This window comes from Oncorhynchus mykiss, chromosome 2 (assembly GCF_057628025.1).
Source record: "Oncorhynchus mykiss isolate SJ-2025 chromosome 2, ASM5762802v1, whole genome shotgun sequence".
NCBI classification, from domain to species: domain Eukaryota; kingdom Metazoa; phylum Chordata; class Actinopteri; order Salmoniformes; family Salmonidae; genus Oncorhynchus; species Oncorhynchus mykiss.
The window spans coordinates 103107326-103131115 of record NC_143023.1 but is presented as its reverse complement, the minus strand read 5'-3'; the positions used below and the strand labels follow the sequence as shown (position 1 = coordinate 103131115).

General features: G+C 43.3%; 1 protein-coding gene across 1 annotated transcript in view; it reads left to right on the top strand.

Annotated features, from left to right (window-relative positions):
- pias1b (protein inhibitor of activated STAT, 1b) overlaps positions 1-21391 on the top strand; it is a 34936-nt gene extending 13545 nt beyond the window's left edge. The window contains exons 7-13 of the mRNA XM_090214709.1: positions 1511-1616; positions 5781-5854; positions 6030-6190; positions 6434-6564; positions 15932-16118; positions 16263-16440; positions 18773-21391. Of these exons, the coding sequence (XP_090070835.1) occupies positions 1511-1616; positions 5781-5854; positions 6030-6190; positions 6434-6564; positions 15932-16118; positions 16263-16440; positions 18773-19102 (1167 nt within the window). The 3' untranslated portion in view covers positions 19103-21391. The remainder of the gene's footprint in view (positions 1-1510; positions 1617-5780; positions 5855-6029; positions 6191-6433; positions 6565-15931; positions 16119-16262; positions 16441-18772) is intronic.
- Positions 21392-23790: the final 2399 nt, after the last annotated feature.

The following is a 23790-nucleotide window of genomic DNA, read 5'->3' as shown; positions in this document are numbered from 1 at the left end:
CCAAACGTATGGCTTAGTTTTCTTTATTCAAGCCACAGCATTATCATGGCTGCTAATGAAACAATGACCAAAGGTATGGCTTAGTTTTCTTTATTCAAGCCACAGCATTATCATGGCTGCTAGTGAAACAATGACCAAACGTATGGCTTAGTTTTCTTTATTCAAGCCACAGCATTATCATGGCTGCTAGTGAAACAATGACCAAAGGTATGGCTTAGTTTTCTTTATTCAAGCCACAGCATTATCATGGCTGCTAGTGAAACAATGACCAAAGGTATGGCTTAGTTTTCTTTATTCAAGCCACAGCATTATCATGGCTGCTAATGAAACAATGGGAGTGGGAGGGCCTATGGCAGGATGCTTCTACTCACAGTGGGGAATTGTGATGTCATTATGGGGTATTGTGATGTCATTATGGGGTATTGTGATGTCATTATGGGGTATTGTGTGCAGATTGATGAGGGAAATAAACAATTTAATACATTTTTGAATAAGGCTGTAACATAACAAAATGTGGAAAAAGTCAAAGGGTCTGAATACTTTCTGAATGCGCTGTATATCTAAATGGAAAATTATACAAATCTAAAAGTAACTTCTATTGCCAATATGTAAAACATTGCATCCTGCAGGTAGAAAATATCCTGATTTTTAAAAATAAATATCCTATAAATCAGAGTGGCTACGCATGGCCAGTCTGCAATGAACATGAAACATTGTATCAACTATTAACTTGGTCTGGGCCAAAACTAGTGCTCATAAATTATTGTATATATTTGCCACTGCTCAAGTAAAAATATCTTGGTCGACCAACAACCTTTCAATCAAACAATGGTCCAGTCAACTAAATGGGTTCAGTCCTAATGTGGGGTGGATCTGAGTTCTATATGGGGTCAGTCCTAATGTGGGGTGGATCTGAGTTCTATATGGGGTCAGTGCTAATGTGGGGTGGATCTGAGTTCTATATGGGGTCAGTCCTAATGTGGGGTGGATCTGAGTTCTATATGGGGTCAGTCCTAATGTGGGGTGGATCTGAGTTCTATATGGGGTCAGTCCTAATGTGGGGTGGATCTGAGTTCTATATTGGGTCAGTCCTAATGTGGGGTGGATCTGAGTTCTATATTTTAGTTGAATCAAATATTTATACCATTGGCAGAGTTTGTATACCATTTGCCAATTTTTGATATGTAGAAAAATGAGTTGATTTTTGTATAGTCATACGATACGTGGTATAGAAAAGTACTTGTGTGTTCATCTCTGCAGATGATCTATCAGATCAAAATCACGGATACAGGTTTTTACCAGGGGGGTATATTTTGGCATTGGCTGGTAGAACAATATTCATACCAGCCATTTTGGCGGGTGGTCAAGAGTATTTGGGAGCATTTATTTTTTTCTCAATTCAATGCCCAAAATAACCCCAGTCAGTAGTATGAAGGGTAAATCATGGGTTTCATGTATGGTGTTGAGTCATCATGGTTTGTTGTGACCCTCCTGTTGTCTCCTCTCTCAGAGTTTCTCCATGGCAGTCTACCTGGTCAGACAGCAGACATCCACAACCCTGCTACAGAGACTACGAGCCAAAGGCATCCGCAACCCAGACCACTCCAGAGCTCTCAGTAGGTGGCTCTCTGATATTAGATGGTGCTGCATGGTCCCATAAACCAAGTGAGATTGTGACAGTGATATTGTGTTGTCTCTCTCTACAGTCAGAGAAGTTAACAGCTGACAGTAAGATTGTGTTGTCTCTCTCTCTCCACAGTCAGAGAAGTTAACAGCTGACAGTGATATTGTGTTGTCTCTCTCTCTACTACAGTCAGAGAAGTTAACAGCTGACAGTGATATTGTGTTGTCTCTCTCTCTCTCCACAGTCAAAGAGAAGTTAACAGCTGACAGTGAGATTGTGTTGTCTCTCTCTCTCCACAGTCAGAGAAGTTAACAGCTGACAGTGATATTGTGTTGTCTCTCTCTCTCTCCACAGTCAAAGAGAAGTTAACAGCTGACAGTGAGATTGTGTTGTCTCTCTCTCTGCAGTCAGAGAAGTTAACAGCTGACAGTGAGATTGTGTTGTCTCTCTCTCTGCAGTCAGAGAAGTTAACAGCTGACAGTGAGATTGTGTTGTCTCTCTCTCTGCAGTCAGAGAAGTTAACAGCTGACAGTGAGATTGTGTTGTCTCTCTCTCTACAGTCAGAGAAGTTAACAGCTGACAGTGAGATTGTGTTGTCTCTCTCTCTCCACAGTCAGAGAAGTTAACAGCTGACAGTGATTTTGTGTTGTCTCTCTCTCTACAGTCAGAGAAGTTAACAGCTGACAGTGATTTTGTGTTGTCTCTCTCTCTGCAGTCAGAGAAGTTAACAGCTGACAGTGAAATTGTGTTGTCTCTCTCTCTCCACAGTCAAAGAGAAGTTAACAGCTGACAGTGAGATTGTGTTGTCTCTCTCTCTCCACAGTCAGAGAAGTTAACAGCTGACAGTGAGATTGTGTTGTCTGTCTCTCCACAGTCAAAGAGAAGTTAACAGCTGACAGTGTTATTGTGTTGTCTCTCTCCACAGTCAGAGAAGTTAACAGCTGACAGTGAGATTGTGTTGTCTCTCTCTCTGCAGTCAGAGAAGTTAACAGCTGACAGTGAGATTGTGTTGTCTCTCTCTCTGCAGTCAGAGAAGTTAACAGCTGACAGTGAAATTGTGTTGTCTCTCTCTCTCCACAGTCAAAGAGAAGTTAACAGCTGACAGTGAGATTGTGTTGTCTCTCTCTCTCTCCACAGTCAAAGAGAAGTTAACAGCTGACAGTGAGATTGTGTTGTCTGTCTCTCCACAGTCAGAGAAGTTAACAGCTGACAGTGAGATTGTGTTGTCTGTCTCTCCACAGTCAAAGAGAAGTTAACAGCTGACAGTGTTATTGTGTTGTCTCTCTCCACAGTCAGAGAAGTTAACAGCTGACAGTGAGATTGTGTTGTCTCTCTCTCTGCAGTCAGAGAAGTTAACAGCTGACAGTGAGATTGTGTTGTCTCTCTCTCTGCAGTCAGAGAAGTTAACAGCTGACAGTGATATTGTGTTGTCTCTCTCTCTCCACAGTCAGAGAAGTTAACAGCTGACAGTGATTTTGTGTTGTCTCTCTCTCTCTCCACAGTCAGAGAAGTTAACAGCTGACAGGTATTTTGTGTTGTCTCTCTCTCTGCAGTCAGAGAAGTTAACAGCTGACAGTGATTTTGTGTTGTCTCTCTCTCTGCAGTCAGAGAAGTTAACAGCTGACAGGTATTTTGTGTTGTCTCTCTCTCTGCAGTCAGAGAAGTTAACAGCTGACAGTGATTTTGTGTTGTCTCTCTCTCTGCAGTCAGAGAAGTTAACAGCTGACAGTGATTTTGTGTTGTCTCTCTCTCTGCAGTCAGAGAAGTTAACAGCTGACAGTGAAATTGTGTTGTCTCTCTCTCTCCACAGTCAAAGAGAAGTTAACAGCTGACAGTGAGATTGTGTTGTCTGTCTCTCCACAGTCAGAGAAGTTAACAGCTGACAGTGAGATTGTGTTGTCTGTCTCTCCACAGTCAGAGAAGTTAACAGCTGACAGTGATATTGTGTTGTCTGTCTCTCCACAGTCAGAGAAGTTAACAGCTGACAGTGAGATTGTGTTGTCTCTCTCTCTACAGTCAGAGAAGTTAACAGCTGACCGTGAGATTGTGTTGTCTCTCTCTCTCCACAGTCAAAGAGAAGTTAACAGCTGACAGTGTTATTGTGTTGTCTCTCTCTCTACAGTCAGAGAAGTTAACAGCTGACAGTGATATTGTGTTGTCTCTCTCTCTACAGTCAGAGAAGTTAACAGCTGACCCGGACAGTGATATTGTGTTGTCTCTCTCTCCACAGTCAAAGAGAAGTTAACAGCTGACAGTGAGATTGTGTTGTCTCTCTCTCTACTACAGTCAAAGAGAAGTTAACAGCTGACAGTGAGATTGTGTTGTCTCTCTCTCTCTACAGTCAGAGAAGTTAACAGCTGACAGTGAGATTGTGTTGTCTCTCTCTCTCTACAGTCAGAGAAGTTAACAGCTGACAGTGAGATTGTGTTGTCTCTCTCTCTCTCCACAGTCAAAGAGAAGTTAACAGCTGACAGTGAGATTGTGTTGTCTCTCTCTCTCTCTACTACAGTCAAAGAGAAGTTAACAGCTGACAGTGAGATTGTGTTGTCTCTCTCTCTCTACAGTCAGAGAAGTTAACAGCTGACAGTGAGATTGTGTTGTCTCTCTCTCTCTCCACAGTCAAAGAGAAGTTAACAGCTGACAGTGAGATTGTGTTGTCTCTCTCTCTCCACAGTCAAAGAGAAGTTAACAGCTGACAGTGAGATTGTGTTGTCTCTCTCTCTCTCCACAGTCAAAGAGAAGTTAACAGCTGACAGTGAGATTGTGTTGTCTCTCTCTCTGCAGTCAGAGAAGTTAACAGCTGACAGTGATATTGTGTTGTCTCTCTCTCTCTCCACAGTCAAAGAGAAGTTAACAGCTGACAGTGAGATTGTGTTGTCTCTCTCTCTCCACAGTCAAAGAGAAGTTAACAGCTGACAGTGAGATTGTGTTGTCTCTCTCTCTCTCCACAGTCAAAGAGAAGTTAACAGCTGACAGTGAGATTGTGTTGTCTCTCTCTCTCTCCACAGTCAAAGAGAAGTTAACAGCTGACAGTGATATTGTGTTGTCTCTCTCTCTCCACAGTCAAAGAGAAGTTAACAGCTGACAGTGATATTGTGTTGTCTCTCTCTCTCCACAGTCAAAGAGAAGTTAACAGCTGACAGTGATATTGTGTTGTCTCTCTCTCTCTCCACAGTCAAAGAGAAGTTAACAGCTGACTGTGAGATTGTGTTGTCTCTCTCTCTCTCTACTACAGTCAAAGAGAAGTTAACAGCTGACAGTGAGATTGTGTTGTCTCTCTCTCTACTACAGTCAAAGAGAAGTTAACAGCTGACAGTGAGATTGTGTTGTCTCTCTCTCTCTACAGTCAGAGAAGTTAACAGCTGACAGTGAGATTGTGTTGTCTCTCTCTCTCCACAGTCAAAGAGAAGTTAACAGCTGACAGTGAGATTGTGTTGTCTCTCTCTCTGCAGTCAGAGAAGTTAACAGCTGACAGTGAGATTGTGTTGTCTCTCTCTCTCCACAGTCAAAGAGAAGTTAACAGCTGACAGTGAGATTGTGTTGTCTCTCTCTCTGCAGTCAGAGAAGTTAACAGCTGACAGTGATATTGTGTTGTCTCTCTCTCTCTCCACAGTCAAAGAGAAGTTAACAGCTGACAGTAAGATTGTGTTGTCTCTCTCTCTCTCCACAGTCAGAGAAGTTAACAGCTGACAGTGATATTGTGTTGTCTCTCTCTCTGCAGTCAGAGAAGTTAACAGCTGACAGTGAGATTGTGTTGTCTCGCTCTCTACTACAGTCAAAGAGAAGTTAACAGCTGACAGTAAGATTGTGTTGTCTCTCTCTCTGCAGTCAGAGAAGTTAACAGCTGACAGTGAGATTGTGTTGTCTCTCTCTCTCTCCACAGTCAGAGAAGTTAACAGCTGACAGTGAGATTGTGTTGTCTCTCTCTCTCCACAGTCAAAGAGAAGTTAACAGCTGACAGTGAGATTGTGTTGTCTCTCTCTCTCTCCACAGTCAGAGAGAAGTTAACAGCTGACAGTGAGATTGTGTTGTCTCTCTCTCTGCAGTCAGAGAAGTTAACAGCTGACAGTGAGATTGTGTTGTCTCTCTCTCTCTCCACAGTCAGAGAGAAGTTAACAGCTGACAGTGAGATTGTGTTGTCTCTCTCTCTCTACAGTCAAAGAGAAGTTAACAGCAGACCCTGACAGTGAGATTGCGACCACCAGTCTACGAGTCTCTCTACTCTGTCCGGTACGTACACTCATTTACGTTTGAGTAATTTAGCAGACGTTCTTAATCAGAATCGATCAATCAGTGATCAACTTGGGTAAAAGTAGGTAGATTAGGTAAAACAACCACATCACAATCAGAAGTTCTGCTACAAACAGCACAATACTCATCCTTCCGTTTCCTGTTTCCTGTCTAGCTGGGGAAGATGCGTCTGATGATCCCGTGCAGAGCGCTGACGTGTTCCCACCTCCAGTGTTTCGACGCTACGCTTTACATCCAGATGAATGAGAAGAAACCCACGTGGGTGTGTCCTGTCTGTGATCAGAAGGCCCCCTACCAACACCTCATCATCGACGGGTTCGTTCTGCTTCACCTCTCTGGGGATGCTACACGTTGTATTGTATTGCATTGCAGTACAGTATCACACACTGTTTCTGAACCCCCGTGTGTGTGTGTGTGTGTGTGTGTGTGTGTGTGTGTGTGTGTGTGTGTGTGTGTGTGTGTGTGTGTGTGTGTGTGTGTGTGTGTGTGTGTGTGTGTGTGTGTGTGTGTGTGTGTGTGTGTGTGTGTGCGTGTGTGCCTGTCTGCCTGTCTCTGCAGGTTGTTCATGGAGATCCTGAACAGCTGTGAGGACTGTGATGAGATCCAGTTTAAAGAGGACGGGAACTGGTATCCCATGAGGTCGAAGAAGGAGGTCACAGAGGTATCTGCTTCATTCAACGGGGAGGACGGTAGGTGGTGATTCCTACCGATAAATCCACTATAATTGAGAATTTCAACAAGCATTTCTCTACGGCTGGCCAAGCTTTCCTCCTGGCTACCCCAACCCCGGTCAACAGCACTGCACCCCCCGCAGCTACTTGCCCAAGCCTCCCAGCTTCTCCTTCACCCAAATCCAGATAGCAGATGTTCTGAAAGAGCTGCAAAACCTGGACCCCTGCAAATCATCTGGGCTTGACATTCTGGACCCTCTTTCTAAAATTGTCCCCCGCCGTTGTTGCAACCACTATTACCAGCCTGTTCAACCTCTCTTTCGTATCGTCTGAGATCCCCAAAGATTGGAAAGCTGCCGCGGACATCCCCCTCTTCAAAGGGGGAGACACTCTAGACCCAAACTGTTACAGACCTATATTCATCCTGCCCTGCCTTTCTAAGGTCTTCAAAAGCCAAGTTAATAAACAGATCACTGACCATTTCGAATCCCACCGTACCTTCTCCACTATACAATCTGGTTTCAGAGCTGATCATGGGTGCACCTCAGCCACGCTCAAGGTTCTAAACGATATCATAACCGCCATCGATAAGAGACAGTACTGTGCAGCCGTCTTCATCGACCTGGCCAGGGCTTTCGACTCTCTCAATCACCTTATTCTTATCGGCAGACTCAACAGCCTTGCCTTGTCTTTTACCTGTCAAACACCTTGGGGCGACAGGGATCCTTTAACATCCACAGAGACCGAAAATTAATATCAGCTCATGTAGCTGGTATATGCTTATAGTCTCTGTTAGTCAGGTATGTCCCGTCTGTCTGGTATACCGTCATCAATAAAATACATTACTGTGTAGCAGTCTTCATCGACCTGGCCAAGGCTTGCGACTCCATCAATCACCACATTCTTATCGGCAGTCTCAACAGCCTTGGTTTCTCAAATGACTGCCTCGCCTGATTCACCAACTACTTCTCTGATGAAGTTCAGTGTGTCAAATCGGAGGGCCTGTTGTCCGGGCCTCTGGCAGTCTCTATGAGCGTGCCACAGGGTTAAATTCTCGGGCTCTGTATATATCAATGATGTCGCTCTTGCTGCTGGTGATTCTCTGATCCACCTCTACGCAGACGACACAATTTTCTGTATACTTCTGGTCCTTCTTTGGACACTGTGTTAACTAACCTCCAAATGAGCTTCAATGCCATACAACTCTCCTTCTGTGGCCTCCAACAGCTTTTAAATGCAAGTAAAACTAAATGCATCGTCTTCAACTGATCGCTACCAGCACCTGCCCAGCAACATCACTACTCTGGACGGTTCTGACTTAGAATATGTGGACAACTACAAATACCTAGGTGTCTGGTTAGACTGTAAACTCTCCTTCCAGACTCACATTAAGCATCTCCAATCCAAAATTAAATCTAGAATCAGCTTCCTATTTCGCAAACAAAGCCTCCTTCACTCATGCTGCCAAACATACCCTCGTAAAACTGACCATCCTACCGATCCTTGACTTCGGCGATGTAATTTACAAAATAGCCTCCAACACTCTACTCAAAGCCCCATATACTACCCACCACTGCAACCTGTATGTTCTCGTTGGCTGGCCCTCACTACAAATCCGTCGCCAAACCCACTGGCTCCAGGTCATCTATAAGTCTTTGCTAGGTAAAGCTCCGCCTTATCTCAGCTCACTGGTCACCATAGCAACACCCACCCGTACCACGCGCTCCAGCAGGTATATCCTACTGGTCATCCCCAAAGCCAACACCTCCTTTGGCTGCCTTTCCTTCCCGTTCTCTGCTTCCAGTGACTGGAACGAATTGCAAAAATTGCTCACTTTAAACATCAGCTATCTGAACAGCGAACCTATCGCTGAAGCTGTACATAGTCCATCGGTAAATAGCCCATCCAACTACCTACCTCATCCCCATACTATTTTTATTTACTTTTCTGCTCTTTTGCACACCAGTATCTCTAGTTGCACATCATCATCTGCTCATCTATCACTCCAGTGTTAATCTGCTGAATTGTAATTACTTCGCTACTACGGCCTATTGCCTTACCTCCTTACTGCATTTGCACACACTGCATACAGATTTTTCTATTGTGTTATTGACTGTACGTTTGTTTATTCCATGTGTAACTCTGTGTTGTTTGTGTCACACTGCTTTGCTTTATCTTGGTCAGGTCGCAGTTGTAAATGAGAACTTGTTCTCAACTGGCCTACCTGGTTAAATAAAGGTGTTCTCAACTGGCCTACCTGGTTAAATAAAGGTGTTCTCAACTGGCCTACCTGGTTAAATAAAGGTGTTCTCAACTGGCCTACCTGGTTAAATAAAGGTGTTCTCAACTGGCCTACCTGGTTAAATAAAGGTGTTCTCAACTAGTCTACCTGGTTAAATAAAGGTGTTCTCAACTAGTCTACCTGGTTAAATAAAGGTGTTCTCAACTGGCCTACCTGGTTAAATAAAGGTGTTCTCAACTAGTCTACCTGGTTAAATAAAGGTGTTCTCAACTAGCCTACCTGGTTAAATAAAGGTGTTCTCAACTAGCCTACCTGGTTAAATAAAGGTGTTCTCAACTGGCCTACCTGGTTAAATAAAGGTGTTCTCAACTAGTCTACCTGGTTAAATAAAGGTGTTCTCAACTAGCCTACCTGGTTAAATAAAGGTGTTCTCAACTAGTCTACCTGGTTAAATAAAGGTGTTCTCAACTAGTCTACCTGGTTAAATAAAGGTGTTCTCAACTGGCCTACCTGGTTAAATAAAGGTGAAATTAAAAAATAATAATAATAATTGACAGAGTGAAAAGAAGGAAGCCTGTACAGAATACAAATATTCAAAAAAATGTGGCAAAGCATTTCACTTTATGACCGAATACAAAGTGTTATGTTTGGGGCAAATCCTATACAATACATTACTGAGTACCAGTCTACAATACAACACATTACTGAGTACCAGTCTACAATACAACACATTACTGAGTACCAGTCTACAATACAACACATTACTGAGTACCAGTCTACAATACAACACATTACTGAGTACCAGTCTACAATACAACACATTACTGAGTACCAGTCTACAATACAACACATTACTGAGTACCACTCTCCAATCCAATACAACACATTACTGAGTACCACTCTCCAATCCAATACATTACTGAGTACCACTCTCCAATCCAATACATTACTGAGTACCACTCTCCAATACAACACATTACTGAGTACCACTCTCCAATCCAATACATTACTGAGTACCACTCTACAATACAACACATTACTAAGTACCACTCTCCAATACAACACATTACTGAGTACCACTCTCCAATACAACACATTACTGAGTACCACTCTCCAACACAACACATTACTGAGTACCACTCTCCAACACAACACATTACTGAGTACCACTCTCCAACACAACACATTACTGAGTACCACTCTCCAATACAACACATTACTGAGTACCACTCTCCAATACAACACATTACTGAGTACCACTCTCCAGTACAAACTTTACTGAGTACCACTCTCCAATACAACACATTACTGAGTACCACTCTCCAATACAACACATTACTGAGTACCACTCTCCAATACAACACATTCCTGAGTACCACTCTCCAACACAACACATTACTGAGTACCACTCTCCAATACAACACATTACTGAGTACCACTCTCCAATACAACACATTACTGAGTACCACTCTCCAATACAACACATGACTCAGTACCAAATGTCAAATTCAAAATGTCTAATTTATTTATATAGCCCTTCGTACATCAGCTAATATCTCAAAATGCTGTACAGAAACCCAGCCTAAAACCCCAAACAGCAAGCAATGCAGGTGTAGAAGCACGGAGGCTAGGAAAAACTCCCTAGAAAGGCCAAAACCTAGGAAGAAACCTAGAGAGGAACCAGGCTATGTGGGATGGCCAGTCCTCTTCTGGCTGTGCCGGGTGGAGATTATAACAGAACATGGCCAAGATGTTCAAATGTTCATAAATGACCAGCATGATCAAATAATAATAATCACAGGCAGTTGAAACTGGAGCAGCAGCATTGCCAGGTGGACTGGGGACAGCAAGGAGTCATCATGTCAGGTAGTCCTGAGGCATGGTCCTACTCTCTCCAATACAACACATTACTCAGTACCATTCTCCAATCCAATACAACACATTACTGAGTACCACTCTCCAATACAACACATTACTGAGTACCACTCTCCAATACAACACATTACTGAGTACCACTCTCCAATACAACACATTACTCAGTACCATTCTCCAATCCAATACAACACATTACTGAGTACCACTCTCCAATACAACACATTACTGAGTACCACTCTCCAATACAACACATTACTGAGTACCACTCTCCAATACAACACATTACTGAGTACCACTCTCCAATACAACACATTACTGAGTACCACTCTCCAATACAACACATTAATCAGTACCATTCTCCAATCCAATACAACACATTACTGAGTACCACTCTCCAATACAACACATTACTGAGTACCACTCTCCAATACAACACATTACTGAGTACCACTCTCTAATACAACACATTACTGAGTACCACTCTCCAATACAACACATTACTGAGTACCACTCTCCAATACAACACATTACTGAGTACCACTCTCCAATCCAATACAACACATTACTGAGTACCACTCTCCAATACAACACATTACTGAGTACCACTCTCCAATACAACACATTACTGAGTACCACTCTCCAATACAACACATTACTGAGTACCACTCTCCAATACAACACATTACTGAGTACCACTCTCCAATACAACACATTACTCAGTACCATTCTCCAATCCAATACAACACATTACTGAGTACCACTCTCCAATACAACACATTACTGAGTACCACTCTCCAATACAACACATTACTGAGTACCACTCTCCAATACAACACATTACTGAGTACCACTCTCCAATACAACACATTACTGAGTACCACTCTCCAATACAACACATTACTGAGTACCACTCTCCAATACAACACATTAATCAGTACCATTCTCCAATCCAATACAACACATTACTGAGTACCACTCTCCAATACAACACATTACTGAGTACCACTCTCCAATACAACACATTACTGAGTACCACTCTCTAATACAACACATTACTGAGTACCACTCTCCAATACAACACATTACTGAGTACCACTCTCCAATACAACACATTACTGAGTACCACTCTCCAATCCAATACAACACATTACTGAGTACCACTCTCCAATACAACACATTACTGAGTACCACTCTCCAATCCAATACAACACATTACTGAGTACCACTCTCCAATCCAATACAACACATTACTCAGTACCATTCTCCAATCCAATACAACACATTACTGAGTACCACTCTCCAATACAACACATTACTGAGTACCACTCTCCAATACAACACATTACTGAGTACCACTCTCCAATACAACACATTACTGAGTACCACTCTCCAATACAACACATTACTGAGTACCACTCTCCAATACAACACATTACTGAGTACCACTCTCCAATACAACACATTAATCAGTACCATTCTCCAATCCAATACAACACATTACTGAGTACCACTCTCCAATACAACACATTACTGAGTACCACTCTCCAATACAACACATTACTGAGTACCACTCTCTAATACAACACATTACTGAGTACCACTCTCCAATACAACACATTACTGAGTACCACTCTCCAATACAACACATTACTGAGTACCACTCTCCAATCCAATACAACACATTACTGAGTACCACTCTCCAATACAACACATTACTGAGTACCACTCTCCAATCCAATACAACACATTACTGAGTACCACTCTCCAATACAACACATTACTGAGTACCACTCTCCAATACAACACATTACTGAGTACCACTCTCCAACACAACACATTACTGAGTACCACTCTCCAATACAACACATTACTGAGTACCACTCTCCAATACAACACATTACTGAGTACCACTCTCCAATACAACACATTACTGAGTACCACTCTCCAATACAACACATTACTGAGTACCGCTATCCAATACAACACATTACTGAGTACCACTCTCCAATACAACACATTACTGAGTACCACTCACCAATCCAATACAACACATTACTGAGTACCACTCTCCAATCCAATACAACACATTACTGTGTACCACTCTCCAATACAACACATTACTGAGTACCACTCTCCAATACAACACATTACTGAGTACCACTCTCCAATACAACACATTACTGAGTACCACTCTCCAATACAACACATTACTGAGTACCACTCTCCAATACAACACATTACTGAGTACCGCTATCCAATACAACACATTACTGAGTACCACTCTCCAATACAACACATTACTGAGTACCACTCACCAATCCAATACAACACATTACTGAGTACCACTCTCCAATCCAATACAACACATTACTGTGTACCACTCTCCAATACAACACATTACTGAGTACCACTCTCCAATACAACACATTACTGAGTACCACTCTCCAATACAACACATTACTGAGTACCACTCTCCAATACAACACATTACTGAGTACCACTCTCCAATACAACACATTACTGAGTACCGCTATCCAATACAACACATTACTGAGTACCACTCTCCAATACAACACATTACTGAGTACCACTCACCAATCCAATACAACACATTACTGAGTACCACTCTCCAATCCAATACAACACATTACTGTGTACCACTCTCCAATACAACACATTACTGAGTACCACTCTCCAATACAACACATTACTGAGTACCACTCTCCAATACAACACATTACTGAGTACCACTCTCCAATACAACACATTACTGAGTACCACTCACCAATACAACACATTACTGAGTACCACTCTCCAATACAACACATTACTGAGTACCACTCTCCAATACAACACATTACTGAGTACCACTCACCAATACAACACATTACTGAGTACCACTCTCCAATCCAATACATTACTGAGTACCACTCTCCAATACAACACATTACTGAGTACCACTCTCCAATACAACACATTACTGAGTACCACTCTCCAATCCAATACATTACTGAGTACCACTCTCCAATACAACACATTACTGAGTACCACTCTCCAATCCAATACATTACTGAGTACCACTCTCCAATACAACACATTACTGAGTACCACTCACCAATACAACTCATTACTGAGTACCACTCTCCAATACAACACCTTTCTGAGTACCACTCTCCAATACAACACATTACTGAGTACCACTCTCCAATACAACACATTACTGAGTACCACTCTCCAATCCAATACAACACATTACTGAGTACCACTCTCCAATACAACACATTACTGAGTACCACTCTCTAATACAACACATTACTGAGTACCACTCTCCAATACAACACATTACTAAGTACCACTCTCCAATACAACACTTTACTGAGTACCACTCTCCAATACAACACATTACTGAGTACCACTCTCCAATACAACACATTACTGAGTACCACTCTCCAATCCAATACAACACATTACTGAGTACCACTCTCCAATACAACACATTACTGAGTACCACTCTCTAATACAACACATTACTGAGTACCACTCTCCAATACAACACATTACTAAGTACCACTCTCCAATACAACACTTTACTGAGTACCACTCTCCAATACAACACATTACTGAGTACCACTCTCCAATACAACACATTACTGAGTACCACTCTCCAATACAACACATTACTAAGTACCACTCTCCAATACAACACTTTACTGAGTACCACTCTCCAATACAACACATTACTGAGTACCACTCTCCAATACAACACATTACTAAGTACCACTCTCCAATACAACACTTTACTGAGTACCACTCTCCAATACAACACATTACTGAGTACCACTCTCCAATACAACACATTACTGAGTACCACTCTCTAATACAACACATTACTGAGTACCACTCTCCAATACAACACATTACTAAGTACCACTCTCCAATACAACACTTTACTGAGTACCACTCTCCAATACAACACATTACTGAGTACCACTCTCCAATACAACACATTACTGAGTACCACTCTCTAATACAACACATTACTGAGTACCACTCTCCAATACAACACATTACTAAGTACCACTCTCCAATACAACACTTTACTGAGTACCACTCTCCAATACAACACATTACTGAGTACCACTCTCCAATACAACACATTACTGAGTACCACTCTCCAATACAACACATTACTGAGTACCACTCTCCAATACAACACATTACTGAGTACCACTCTCCAATACAACACATTACTGAGTACCACTCTCCAATACAACACATTACTGAGTACCACTCTCTAATACAACACATTACTGAGTACCACTCTCCATATGTTCAAGCACAGTTATGGCTGCATCATGTTATGGGTATGCTTGTCATCAGCAGGGACTAGGGAGTTTTCTATGTTAAAAATAAATGGAATGGAGCTAAGCACAAGAAAAATCCTAGAGGAAAACCTGGTTCAGTCTGCTTTCCTACAGACACTGGGAGACTAATTCACCATTCAGCTGGACAATAACCTAAAACACAAGGCCAAATATACACTGGAGTTGTTTACCATGATGACATTGAATGTTGCTGGCCTAGTTACTGTTTTGACTTAAATCTGCATGAAAATCTATGTCAAGACATAACAATGGCTGTCTAGAAATTAGCAACAACCAACTTGACAGAGCTTCAATAATTGTTCAATTGAATAATGTGCAAATATTGTACAATCCAGGTGTGGAAAACTCAGAGACTTTGATTTACAGCTGGGAGTGTTTCTCTCTTAGAGACTTACCCAGAAACACTCACAGCTGTGATCACTCTTGGAGACTTACCCAGAAACACTCACAGCTGTGATCACTCTAAGAGACTTACCCAGAAACACTCACAGCTGTAAATTGGTAGGTTTCCAAACTGCATTCCTTCCATCTATAGCATTTCTTAATGTTACTCAGTTCATTTGGCTTTGATGCCTCATGATTAAGTATTGCTCTGTTCAAGTAGACTGTGATTTTGCTGTGGCCTGATAGGGGTGTCAGTGACTGAGAACCGCTCTGAGAGACTCTGTGTTGAGGTCAGTGATAAAGTAGTCTACAGTACTACTGCCAAGAGACGAGCTGTAGGTGTACCTACCATAGGAGTCCCCTCGAAGCCTACCATTGACTATGTACATACCTCTCCCTGTCTCTGTCTTTCTCTCTGTCTCTCTCTGTCCCTGTCTTTCTCTCTGTCTGTCTCGTGTCTCTCTGTCTCTGTCTCTCTCTCTCTCTCTTTCTGCTATAGACTCGTGTCGGACAGTAGAATCAGAGCACCACAGGAACAGCTCATCCCACAGCAGTACCAATAAGGTGGTGGTGATTGATCTGACTCTAGATAGCTCTTCGGATGACGATCTGGATGATGAGCCTCCTCTCAAGAGGGCCTGTCCCTCCTCCTCGCTGTCCCCTGCCTCGCCGCCTGTCAGCAAGGGGTATGTCCAATCACAAAATCCTACAAATACAATCTGTCCGCTGTCTGTTTTGGGGCGACTGGACACCAGCCGGACTGTTCTGTTTTCTTGTCTCTCTTATGTCGGCCTTTTACACCCTGTTCTGACCTGGTGTTCTCCCCACAGCGTGTTGAACCTCCACAGCCAGGCGTCTCCGATGGCCAGAGCTCCCAGCATGCCTCCTGTTGAGACCAGCTATATCCCCCCTCCACCCCCCCTCATACAGGACTACAGCCACTACTACCACACCCCCAATGACCTGGACCTCAACTTCTTCTCATTCCTCCAGGGAGACAACCATCAGGTAATGACTTCACAGGAGACAACCATCAGGTAATGACTTCACAGAATAGAATCATCAGGTAATGACTACACAGAATAGAACCATCAGGTAATGACTTCACAGGAGACAACCATCAGGTAATGACTTCACAGAATAGAACCATCAGGTAATGACTTCACAGAATAGAATCATCAGGTAATGACTTCACAGGAGACAACCATCAGGTAATGACTTCACAGAATAGAATCATCAGGTAATGACTACACAGAATAGAACCATCAGGTAATGACTTCACAGGAGACAACCATCAGGTAATGACTTCACAGAATAGAACCATCAGGTAATGACTACACAGAATAGAACCATCAGGTAATGACTTCACAGAATAGAATCATCAGGTAATGACTACACAGAATAGAATCATCAGGTAATGACTATAACAGAATGGAACCATCAGGTAATGACTTCACAGAATATAATCATCAGGTAATGACTACACAGAATAGAATCATCAGGTAATGACTATAACAGAATGGAACCATCAGGTAATGACTTCACAGAATAGAATCATCAGGTAATGACTACACAGAATAGAACCATCAGGTAATGACTTCACAGAATGGAATCATCAGGTAATGACTACACAGAATAGAACCATCAGGTAATGACTTCACAGAATGGAATCATCAGGTAATGACTACACAGAATAGAATCATCAGGTAATGACTACACAGAATAGAACCATCAGGTAATGACTACACAGAATAGAACCATCGGGTAATGACTACACAGAATAGAACCATCAGGTAATGACTTCACAGAATAGAACCATCAGGTAATGACTTCACAGGATTGACCTGATGATGATGAATATGACCTGGCAACTCCTCTTTCTCTGTCTCTCTGTCTCTCTCTCTCTCTCTCTGTCTCTGTAGCATTACAACATGGTGGTGACCCTCCCTCCTCTCTCTCTCTCTCTCTGTCTCTGTAGCATTACAACATGGTGGTGACCCTCCCTCCTCTCTCTCTCTCTCTCTCTCTCTCTCTCTCTCTCTCTCTCTCTCTCTCTCTCTCTCTCTGTCTCTGTAGCATTACAACATGGTGGTGACCCTCCCTCCTCTCTCTCTCTCTCTCTCTCTCTCTCTCTCTCTCTCTGTAGCATTACAACATGGTAGTGACCCACCCTCCTCTCTCTCTGTCTCTGTAGCATTACAACATGGTGGTGACCCTCCCTCCTCTCTCTCTCTGTCTCTGTAGCATTACAACATGGTGGTGACCCTCCCTCCCTCCTCTCTCTCTCTCTCTCTCTCTGTAGCATTACAACATGGTGGTGACCCTCCCTCCCTCCTCTCTCTCTCTCTCTGTCTCTGTAGCATTACAACATGGTGGTGACCCTCCCTCCTCTCTCTCTCTGTCTCTGTAGCATTACAACATGGTGGTGACCCTCCCTCCCTCCTCTCTCTCTCTCTCTCTCTCTCTCTCTGTAGCATTACAACATGGTGGTGACCCTCCCTCCTCTCTCTCTCTCTCTCTGTAGCATTACAACATGGTGGTGACCCTCCCTCCTCTCTCTCTCTCTCTCTCTCTCTCTCTCTCTCTGTAGCATTACAACATGGTAGTGACCCACCCTCCTCTCTCTCTGTCTCTGTAGCATTACAACATGGTGGTGACCCTCCCTCCTCTCTCTCGCTCTCTCTCTCTCTCTGTAGCATTACAACATGGTGGTGACCCTCCCTCCTTTCTCTCTGTAGCATTATAACATGGTGGTGACCCTCCCTCCTCTCTCTCTCTGTAGCATTACAACATGGTGGTGACCCTCCCTCCCCTCTCTCTCTCTGTAGCATTACAACATGGTGGTGACCCTCCCTCCTCTCTCTCTCTCTCTCTCTCTCTCTCTCTCTCTCTCTCTCTCTCTCTCTCTCTCTCTGTAGCATTACAACATGGTAGTGACCCTCCCTCCTCTCTCTCTCTCTCTCTCTCTCTCTCTCTGTAGCATTACAACATGGTAGTGACCCACCCTCCTCTCTCTCTGTCTCTGTAGCATTACAACATGGTGGTGACCCTCCCTCCTCTCTCTCGCTCTCTCTCTCTGTAGCATTACAACATGGTGGTGATCCTCTCTCTCTCGCTCTCTCTCTCTCTCTCTCTGTAGCATTACAACATGGTGGTGACCCCCTCTCTCTCTCTCTCTCTCTCTCTCTCTCTCTCTCTCTCTGTAGCATTACAACATGGTGGTGACCCTCCCTCCTCTCTCTCTCTGTAGCATTACAACATGGTGGTGACCCTCCCTCCTCTCTCTCTCTGTAGCATTACAACATGGTGGTGACCCTCCCTCCTCTCTCTCTCTCTGTAGCATTACAACATGGTGATGGCAGCGGCGGCCTCTGCCTCAGAAGACCATGACCTTCTCCTCAACCGCTTCCTGCCGTATAGCTCCTCCCAGATGTTTCTGGACCAACCAGGGACCCCCGGGGGCGGGAGCAGCGCCCTGCCAGCAGCCAATGGGGGCAGCAACAGCGGGAGCAGCTCCAGTCTTGTTTCATCTAATAGTTTAAGAGAGAGGGATGTAGAGAGGGATGGAGAGCGGGATAGAGATGGAGACCGGGACAGCCAGTCGAGCAGGTCTGATGCAGCGGCAGCGGTCATATATGGCTCCATACCAGACGTGATCTCGTTAGACTGAAGGGAGGCGGGGGATCGTCCACACAGAACGGAAAAACAACTTGAGGGAGGAAATAGAAACGGAAGGGGACAAATAAATAATAAATAAAAAGTAGGAGAAAACAATGCTATGTACAGAGAGGAAAATTCTATTTTCAATTTGACTTATTATATATAAGCTCCTGACGATGACGATGATGACGATGATGATGATGAGTAACTTCAGTTGATATTTTTCTGTGGATACTGAAGATTTTTTCACAGCCTCTTCCTTCACGTGCCCCTGACCCCCCCCTGACCTTTTGTACTTCGTTCCTACTGTTTTATTTCAATATTCCACGTCAACGGCATTATTTTTGTCTCAAAACATGTTTGGACTTGTGCTTCGGAGCGAGAAGAGGAATCTGTCCGTGTGCTTCGGAGCGAGAAGAGGAATCTGTCCGTGTGCTTCGGAGCGAGAAGAGGAATCTGTCCGTGTGCTTCGGAGCGAGAAGAGGGATCTGTCCGTGTGCTTCGGAGCGAGAAGAGGGATCTGTCCGCGTGCTTCGGAGCGAGAAGAGGAATCTGTCCGTGTGCTTCGGAGCGAGAAGAGGGATCTGTCCGTGTGCTTCGGAGCGAGAAGAGGAATCTGTCCGTGTGCTTCGGAGCGAGAAGAGGGATCTGTCCGTGTGCTTCGGAGCGAGAAGAGGGATCTGTCCGTGTGCTTCGGAGCGAGAAGAGGGATCTGTCCGTTTGTTTCCTCATCACTGTAGAGTTATTTTTCCTTTTTTTTAAACGTTCATTCTTACTGTGGTCAATAATATTGTATTTAATTATTTTCAAGGTATTATTTATTAATATGCTTTCAAGTTCTGTTGGATCCATGTGTGCTGTGTAAAAAGCATTCCCTATGCTCCATGTTGTTGATGTCACTAGGATCACACAGGCTAGCCTGGCTGCTGTCTGTCTGTTGTCGTGGAATGGTAGCACTGACAGACTGGTACCCAGGCTGGTTATAGATCCACTACTGTGGTTTCTCTGGTTGGTGTGCTCCCTCTCTCATCTCTTTCATTTAGCTGAGGAAACTTTACTGCAGCGTCCTTCCTTAGTTGTTTTCACATTAAAGAAATATTATTAAAATAGTATTGAAATTGGCATCATAGTTACACACAGCAAATTTTCATTATGGGGGGGGGGGACAAAATGATTTCAATCCAATGTATTACTACGGCACCTTGATAAATGTAAGCACTTCTATTTTCATGCGGGGTGTATCTTTGACTCACTTTTTCACCGAGTCATCCAAGGAAAACAAAACCCCAAGTATATTGAAGTTGCATTTGGAACAGAGAACAAACTGCATGGCTTTTCATGCCTGCTATCTCTGTCAGTCTCTCCTCGCTCTCCTCTCACTCACCAGAGTCCAGTAGCTCTATAATGTGTGGTCTGATTTAGAGTGGTCAGTGTGACTGTGCTAGAGTTCCTGTTGAATGCCTGACAGAGACGGTCTGTGACAGCAGCATCACGCACCGCATCCACACTAAAGGGCCGACCCGAACGGTACTGTGATGGCTTGGGGGTTTTCTTTGGCTCTTTCCAGAACTTTTGTGGATGTGGAACCAGGCCAGCCCAGTACAGCGTGGCTCAGTTAGGCCCTATAGTGTGGAATGGGCCATAGTGGTTTTGATACCATTATCCTGTCCTTCGTTCTATTAGCCTTCTGTTCTCTTCCTGTGTACACAGTTAGTATTATTTATTATTTCCTCTCTTAGTTTTGGTTGATTCATGAATATGCATTGCTATTGTCTTATGATATTTCTTTAGTAATTCTATGATTCATGAATATGCATTGCTATTGTCTTATGATATTTCTTTAGTAATTCTATGATTCATGAATATGCATTGCTATTGTCCTATGATAATTCTTTAGTAATTCTATGATTCATGAATATGCATTGCTATTGTCCTATGATATTTCTTTAGTAATTCTATGATTCATGAATATGCATTGCTATTGTCCTATGATATTTCTTTAGTAATTATATGATTCATGCTATTTAAGAGGTCATTGTCGCTTGATCTGCATCATTGTAACAAACCAATTCTGTTTTAGTTTTTTTTCCCCTTCTGTCTGTTGTGCTATTGAATGATGTCAATATCACAACAGAGGCCTGGAGCATTTTGATGGTCTCTGGGCTCTACTGTGTTGTTTGATAATTGTATGAATTAAACCGATAGATACAGCAAGACGACAGACAAGTAATGGTATGCTCTGGCCTCTGCAAGAAGTAGAGCTAGTCAATAAATCACTGTGTACGAGGGGTTGAATCGAGGTGCTTTTTCAGAAGTCATTTATGTTCCTGTTCTTGAATGCTCTTCGGACGTGAAGCATGTTTTTTGTGCAACCGTCTTTTCTTGAATGCTGCCTGTTCAGATGATGGTGTCGCCATGACGCTTTGCTGACCTTTACTGTTTTGAATGAAATACGAGCTTGGCGATGCCTGGATTAGAGTTTTCAGATATTTTAATAGGTTAAGTGAATGGCATCAAAACAGGACCCTTAACCTAAATGTCAAGATGGTAAGGAGCCCCTAAATGTGATATTTAGAGAGTTAAATCGCTCTGGGTCTGTTAAGGCAGTGCACGGCAGGTGGGCGCTGCTGGCTCATTGTAAACAACTACAAATATATAACTAACCATCCATGTTCTGTGACAACCATCCATAGCTGAGATTAGCATAAGATACACAGCTATCTAGCACGGCTAAACGCAATAAATGTCTTGTTAACTAACTAGTTAAATCAAATCTTTGGCTGAAAGATCCCAGATTGCCCCCAAAAGATGGCTAGTAACATAGGCGAGACCGCTATTTTCTAGCTCGCCAGCTAGTGGCCAGGTCCCCGGTGTCCGATACGGAGCCTGAAGTCCCGGCTCCTGCATAGCAACCTAGCCCGGTTGCATAAAACCCCCTATGTTTAATGTACCCCTTATATTTTCCCTGAAAGTTTCCTTCACTTTAAGTTAGTTGCACAAAGCTTTTTTAAGGTGAATTTACCCCTTAAATTAAGTGGAAAAAAAAGTTTCAGGTTGGCCATGAGGTCTCTTAACTGCTTCATTCAATATGGATAGCAATGTAAACAGCATTTTGTGGAGGTGAATGTTGCTTTCCTCTGGCCTGGTTCAGAAGGGAAACATCCACCAGCCAGCTAGATGGGTACTTAACTGAACAATGGAAGGATCTAGAATGGGACATTTTTACGGTGTGGTGCCTTTTGGACCTCATCGCTTTTGGGGGGAAAATTATATTTTATTTTAGTATTCTTTCTAAAAAAATGAATATTGGTTAAAACTCGGGCACTTTTTTAAAGGTGCATTTTCTAACCGGTTAGGTGCATAATCCTAACAGGGTGGAACATAACAAGGTGGACATTTGGAGCCCAAATCAGCCATAGCTCTGTGAGTGAGCAAGATTGAGCTAGCATAATGGTGAACACTTGGAACAGGATTCTCTATCAAACATATTTTAACGTTTTGGAATGTGGTTAATTTTCTCCTTTATTTTAGCCTAGCAGGGTGGACATCATCGACAAATCGATACAACTAAGGGTTTATATTTATGTACCTTTTTAAACCATTGTTTTCCCACCGAATAAATGATGATACTTCCTGAATGTGGTGTCGTTTTAGAGAGGGGGGTTTTCTTAAATGGAGAATTACAAAAAACTAACAGGGCGGAAAGTGATATCAGGGACACAGAACATTTTTGATAAAATAAAAACAATCATCATGAAAAAATGTAACTTTTGATGAGATCATTTTAACTAGGGGTGTGTTCGTAAATTCAATCTGGAGTGCCAGAGTGCGCTCTGGGCGTACGTAAATTCAAAATAAAATGTATTTATATAGCCCTTCTTACATCAGCTGATGTCTCAAAGTGCTGTACAGAAACCCAGCCTAAAACCCCAAACAGCAAGCAATGCAGGTGTAGAAGCACGGTGGCTAGGAAAAACTCCCTAGAAAGGCCAAAACGAAGCAATTCAGAGTGTTGTCAGATTGTCCTTTCTAAACTCAGAGAGTTTCGGAGCGTTCAGACCACACTGGACGTTCTGTCCAGGGACTAGGGTTGATCCGAGTGTTCAGACCACACTGGTCGTTCTGTCCAGGGACTAGGGTTGATCCGAGTGTTCAGACCACACTGGTCGTTCTGTCCAGGGACTAGGGTTGATCCGAGTGTTCAGACCACACTGGTCGTTCTGTCCAGGGACTAGGGTTGATCCGAGTGTTCAGACCACACTGGTCGCTCTGTCCAGGGACTAGGGTTGATCCGAGTGTTCAGACCACACTGGTCGTTCTGTCCAGGGACTAGGGTTGATCCGAGCGTTCAGACCACACTGGTCGTTCTGTCCAGGGACTAGGGTTGATCCGAGCGTTCAGACCACACTGGTCGCTCTGTCCAGGGACTAGGGTTGATCCGAGCGTTCAGACCACACTGGACGCTCTGTCCAGGTACTAGGGTTGATCCGAGTGTTCAGACCACACTGGTCGTTCTGTCCAGGGACTAGGGTTGATCCGAGCGTTCAGACCACACTGGTCGTTCTGTCCAGGGACTAGGGTTGATCCGAGCGTTCAGACCACACTGGTCGCTCTGTCCAGGGACTAGGGTTGTTCCGAGCGTTCAGACCACACTGGTCGCTCTGTCCAGGGACTAGGGTTGTTCCGAGCGTTCAGACC